The following is a 5,000-nucleotide window of genomic DNA, read 5'->3' on the forward strand; positions in this document are numbered from 1 at the left end:
TTCGTGGTTGGTCATAACTACTTTACCAAAACGAGACTAAGGGACTTTTAGTGTTTCCATGTAGAGTTGAACGATTTTTCTGACTTTAGCTAAATTTAGTCGCAAAATTAGCAAACTGTTCCTTTTTCTCTGCTGTTTCAAGTATGGCTCTTCTCCCATTTCCCGCCATTTTCTCTGCTGCCTCACGACCCACCAGTTCTCCTTGTGCCCAACTTCACCCACCCCTCCTACCAGTTACTTCACCCTTGAACTCGCTTTTGAAGTCGAAGTTTACTCACCTGCATGTGACCCACTATCAGCGGATGTTTTGTCGTCATCTTTTGTACTCTAATTTAGTATGAGCGCTTCAATGTTTTAGGTGCCATAGATTCATTTGCTCGTGGCTTAAAAAATGCTGCCAAGCTTATTGAAGACGCGACTTTAGACTCTTTGGTCAAGGTGAGTTCAAAAGGATATTCACGCGGATGGAGCAATTTTAACGCGTCTGAGGGGACACTCAATGGGCTTCATTGTCCGGCAATATGCCAGTTTCCTGTTGAAACGAGCATGAAATTGAGGCTGATGTGAATACCTTTTCAAAACTTCGTTTCCGGGGTCTTTCCGAAAACAGCAGGAGCGACCCTCCTTTTTGCCATGGGGTTGTGCTTCTTGCGATATATTTTATGAATAATTCGAGTGAGCAGTGAGCAGTCCTTCTTATAATATACTTGGAAGTGGCGTAAGAAATTTCGACGGCGATATTTGGTAAACCTTTTTTGACAATTCCGTTTATTGTTTTTTTCAGGATCGTTACAAAAGTTATGACAGAGGTATCGGAGCGAAGATTGAGAAAGGAACCACTTCCTTGGAAGAGCTTGAGGTAGTTTTTTAGTATGTTTGTCGCTTCATGATGTTTCGTTGGCATTTTATGTTTGTTGGGTTGTTGTTAGAACGTTTGCGAAATGCGCAAACTTGTAACTTGGTGTTCGTTTTCGTTGGAATTACCGTCCAAAAACCTGAATACCCCAAGTTTTGGAACGAGACAAAGAACGAGTTAGACTAAAAGGCGAAGTATCTCTTCTACAAGTCTATCTCGTCGAAATCATAAACTTAAAATTGCCTTGAAAGCAAATTTCTGCAGCGCCCAAAAGGTGCCATTTATCTCGCCACTTGTCATTTCGCTACTAAAAAACATATCTTTATAACGGTAGTTGTAGTTTGATGAAACTGTAGTAGCGAGTTGGTTAGTGGCAAGTACTCGTCGTGGTGAAAGGCCATAAACTACGCCAATGGGGCTCTTGATTGTTAGCCAACTTTTCAGTGTTTTCTTTTAGGCTTACGTTATGGAACACGGAGAGCCAAAGCTCATTTCTGGAAAACAAGAGAAGTGTGAAGCAATTGTCAATTTTTATGTCTAATTTTGTAGTAATTTAGAAAGTGTTTACATCATTCAAATAATTTAGAGAGGGCTAGATAGGTATAAACGTATTCTTGGTTTGCTTCAACGTGATGAGACGGCCATGTTGGTGCACAAAAACTAGAAAATGGCCCCACAAGTTTTGCATAATAAAGGAGTCAAATTCCCAAAGGACATTTTACTGCACTGTTCTGTTCGCCATCATGGCCGCCGCGACGTAAACCATCAATTCAGCAAAATGTACCAAACGAAAAGTTCGATGCAAAATGATTGGAAAAAATGGAAACATGACGAAAAGGTGTTCTATCTTGAAAACAAGAGAACTGCCAGTTTATCTGTGTTAGTGAATCAATTTTTACATCAATCATTAAAGAATTTTATAGGTATAAACGTCTTCAACATTGCCACTTTTAACTCAATTTGATGCTCAAATCATAGTTAATAAGAGGGGAATGGTTTGGAAGCTCGGCAAACATCAAAGGCGCAAACAAAGATGCCAAGATTTAGGTTGGAAAGTCCACGACCGTGCACAATCTTTTGTTTTGCGCTCATACACTATGCATGAATTACAGTAACCAACACGTTTCTATTGGTTAGTTCCTCAGTACGGAGTAAACAATTATTGTGTTTTGTGCACGGTCAAGGCCAAAAAAGAGAACAAAAACCTACAACAAAGAAATTTGTCAGGTTTCATAACCATTCCCCTCTAATAACTATGCTCAAATGGACCTGCAGCCTGGGTTCCTTCTTTTCTTAAAGTTCCAGTCACATGGTTTTTTCTTCTATCTACGTTTTAACTATCTAAACGAACCTGTGCAAGGACGAATCCAGGGGGAGGGTGCAAGGGGTGGGCATCCCCCCCCCCCCCCCCCCCTTCGAGGTGACCTGAGGCTTTCTAATAACATTGGTATTCTACAAAAAAAAAAGGCACCAGTCAGCTACGCCATTCCTTAGTGGTGCACCCCTCCCTCCTAAGAAAAATCCTGGATCCGTCCCTGCTGTGATAGCAAAAGAAAAGGAGGGCACAGAGCCGGAGAAAACTGGGCCTGGATTTACTCTTTTTTATCCCGCCGTAATCCCCAACGAAGGATGCTTTCCATTTGACAATAACGCCTTCAAATTAACACACTTCGAGGATGACAGTATAATCAGGTGTCTGGCCGGCCAGTTCTGACAAAAGGAAAGCGTCCCAGTCAAGTTATATAAACCCATCCAAGCGTAACATGACGTTGCGTTATGGAACCATTTCTATAACTTATTATAGGGAATGAACACTCCATGATATTAACGCGAATCGTTAAAATTCGCGTTAATTTGAGTCGCGCTAATTATGTTGAGCGTTATTTTCCGCGACGTTAATTAAGTGCAGCGTTAATTTCCGCGCTCTTAATTTCCATTATTCTAACCCTAATTTTGAAACCTTTCCAGACATTCATGACACCTATAAAAAACAATAAAATAAGGTACAAGCTTTTCTTTCCGTTAACCATTGCATTAATTCGAATTTTGAGAATTGTTTTGTTGACCATAGGGCTCAGTTTTGTTCAGTGATTTTTTTTGCATCCATCGTTGAATAAATTTGTTCCAGTGGTCACCACCAACTGTCTTAATCGTGTTAATTTCCTTTATCGTGAAATTCTACCTCCTCCTTCGCGTTAATTTTCTTTATTCGAAAGTCGTGTTAATTTCCAATACCTTAATTTCATGGAACGTTGATTTCCTATAATAAGGTATTCTACTTATAAAGAGTGATTGCTGCATATCTGGACAGTTTAAGTATTCAGTAAAGTTACTATCACTTTCCCGTCCCCTTTATTAGCTCCAGCCTCGTTTTTTTGATTCTTACCGCCATTGTACGACCCTCCTCCCCCGGCAGTTCCTTGATAAGTTCCTTGATGAGTACCGAATACTCCCCCACCTGAGTATCCACCACCCCCTCCCCCGAATAGAAACGCGAATGATCCCCCACCAAAGCCTCCGTTAGCTGACGGACATTTTCCTCCCGTTCCACCATTCCTAAAACTCAAGGGTGCTACCCCAAGTGCCGTCCTTGAATCACCGTTTCCTAACACCCCCGCTCCTCCTCCAGCGGGAAAACTGGGGTCTCTTTTACCCGTTTGAGCATCACAGACTTGACCCCCACCCCCCTGTGTCCCACCACACTGAGACCCGTTTCTTGTTGCCTGACCTGGGTCTCCGTCTGTGAAATTGTCAAGTGCTGCTCCTCCACCACCTCCCCCACCAGCAATGATAAGTGGAGAGTCATCCATAAGAGTGACAAAACTCCCACCACCCCCTCCCCCTGGCCGTTTACCGAAATCGTTAGTTGTAACCCCCTCTTGACCCACTAAGACTTTTAATTTAGTTCCTTGAACAAACTGAAAAGTCCCTGTTATCTTTGCTCCTAAACCACCTAATTTCCACAGCAGAGAAGCGGCATAAGTGCCGTTGGCACCGGAAGCGCCAGAGGCCTCAATGACGTAAGTTCCATTCACGGGAACAGTCCATATTTGAATTCCTTTGTCTAAAATGACTTGACCTTCCAATGAGGTTCCTTTGTATCCGGCTGTGCTTGTCGGTCCGGTTCTTCCTCTAGCACCAAGGGTCGTAAAAATGTATTTACGTTCTGGAACGATCTGTGAAGGAAGGTTTTAAAGAGTCTTTTTAGTTGACGTCACCCTGCACATTTTGGTGCAATCTTCATGGAACTTCCTATAGACCCTATGCAAAAATGGCTGCCTTTAAATTATTCTTTTGTTCATATTCAAAATAGCCCAACTAACCTCATTTTTGAGACAAAAATTCTAAAGAATTTGTTATCCCGAACGAGGTTAGTTGGGCTATTTTGAATATGAACAAAAGAATAATTTAAAGGCAGCCATTTTTGCATAGGGTCTATATCTAATTGTAGGATAGCCAGAAATTGCTCGCCTAAATTACACTTATTTGAATGCACATAAGCTTCAACCAAAAAAGGATCGAGACATTTGCAATCTGTAAACTAAGATATTTTGCTTAGCAAAGTGAAAAATACTTACGAACAGCCCGAACAAGTAGCCTGGCTGAGGAATCAAAGCATTTGTCACGCATATTGAAGACCCATGGCGATTTAACTCACAAATTCCGTTTCTGACGTTTTTGTAATTGACTGAAGCGCAACCCGATCGGGTCAAGCACAAATGAGCGCATGAAAGGAAGTCATAACTCTGCTGCTTGTGAATGACGTAGCCTTTGAGCACGTGATTCTCCGTGATGCTAACGGTGGACGAGCGACTTGTCGCTGTTTCACTCCACTGCAGAAGCCAAACTGGGGTGAAGAGAAAAAGGAGTCCGCTGATCCACAAAAACCTGTTTAGTGAGAATGACACAGAAAATTTGGTTTGAGTTTTGCCAATAAAAAGGTAAACAGAAAAAGAAGACGATGGAGTTCAACTTGAGTCACTGATGACCTTTCAGATCAACCGGAAAAATTGTTGTTATGTAGAAAAAGCTACTGAATATTACTGAAAACTTGAACCGACTTGTTTGTCGGGGCTATAATCGTTAAGGAAAATGATTTCAAATTGCTTGATTTTGCAAAGAAATGTAAGCAAATTGGACCGCT

General features: G+C 41.6%; 2 protein-coding genes across 3 annotated transcripts in view; one reads left to right on the forward strand and one right to left on the reverse strand.

Annotated features, from left to right (window-relative positions):
* The window catches only part of LOC137976135 (uncharacterized), a 37,816-nt gene that overhangs the window by 21,497 nt on the left and 11,319 nt on the right, over positions 1-5,000 (forward strand). The window contains exons 13-15 of one of the 2 annotated variants that reach the window (XM_068823425.1): positions 359-438; positions 785-859; positions 1,314-1,791. In XM_068823425.1, the coding sequence (XP_068679526.1) occupies positions 359-438; positions 785-859; positions 1,314-1,397 (239 nt within the window). In that variant the 3' untranslated portion in view covers positions 1,398-1,791. Of the gene's footprint in view, positions 1-358; positions 439-784; positions 860-1,313; positions 1,792-5,000 lie in introns of those variants that run through there. The other variant, XM_068823426.1, reaches the window with a different exon arrangement.
* LOC137976136 (ALK tyrosine kinase receptor-like) overlaps positions 3,034-5,000 on the reverse strand; it is a 6,338-nt gene continuing 4,371 nt past the window's right edge. The window contains exons 2-3 of the mRNA XM_068823427.1: positions 4,435-4,744; positions 3,034-4,032 (exon numbers count right to left, since the gene is read on the reverse strand). Coding sequence (XP_068679528.1) covers positions 3,169-4,032; positions 4,435-4,744 — 1,174 coding nt within the window. The 3' untranslated portion in view covers positions 3,034-3,168. The remainder of the gene's footprint in view (positions 4,033-4,434; positions 4,745-5,000) is intronic.

Source organism: Montipora foliosa, chromosome 11 (genome assembly GCF_036669935.1).
Source record: "Montipora foliosa isolate CH-2021 chromosome 11, ASM3666993v2, whole genome shotgun sequence".
NCBI lineage: Eukaryota > Metazoa > Cnidaria > Anthozoa > Scleractinia > Acroporidae > Montipora > Montipora foliosa.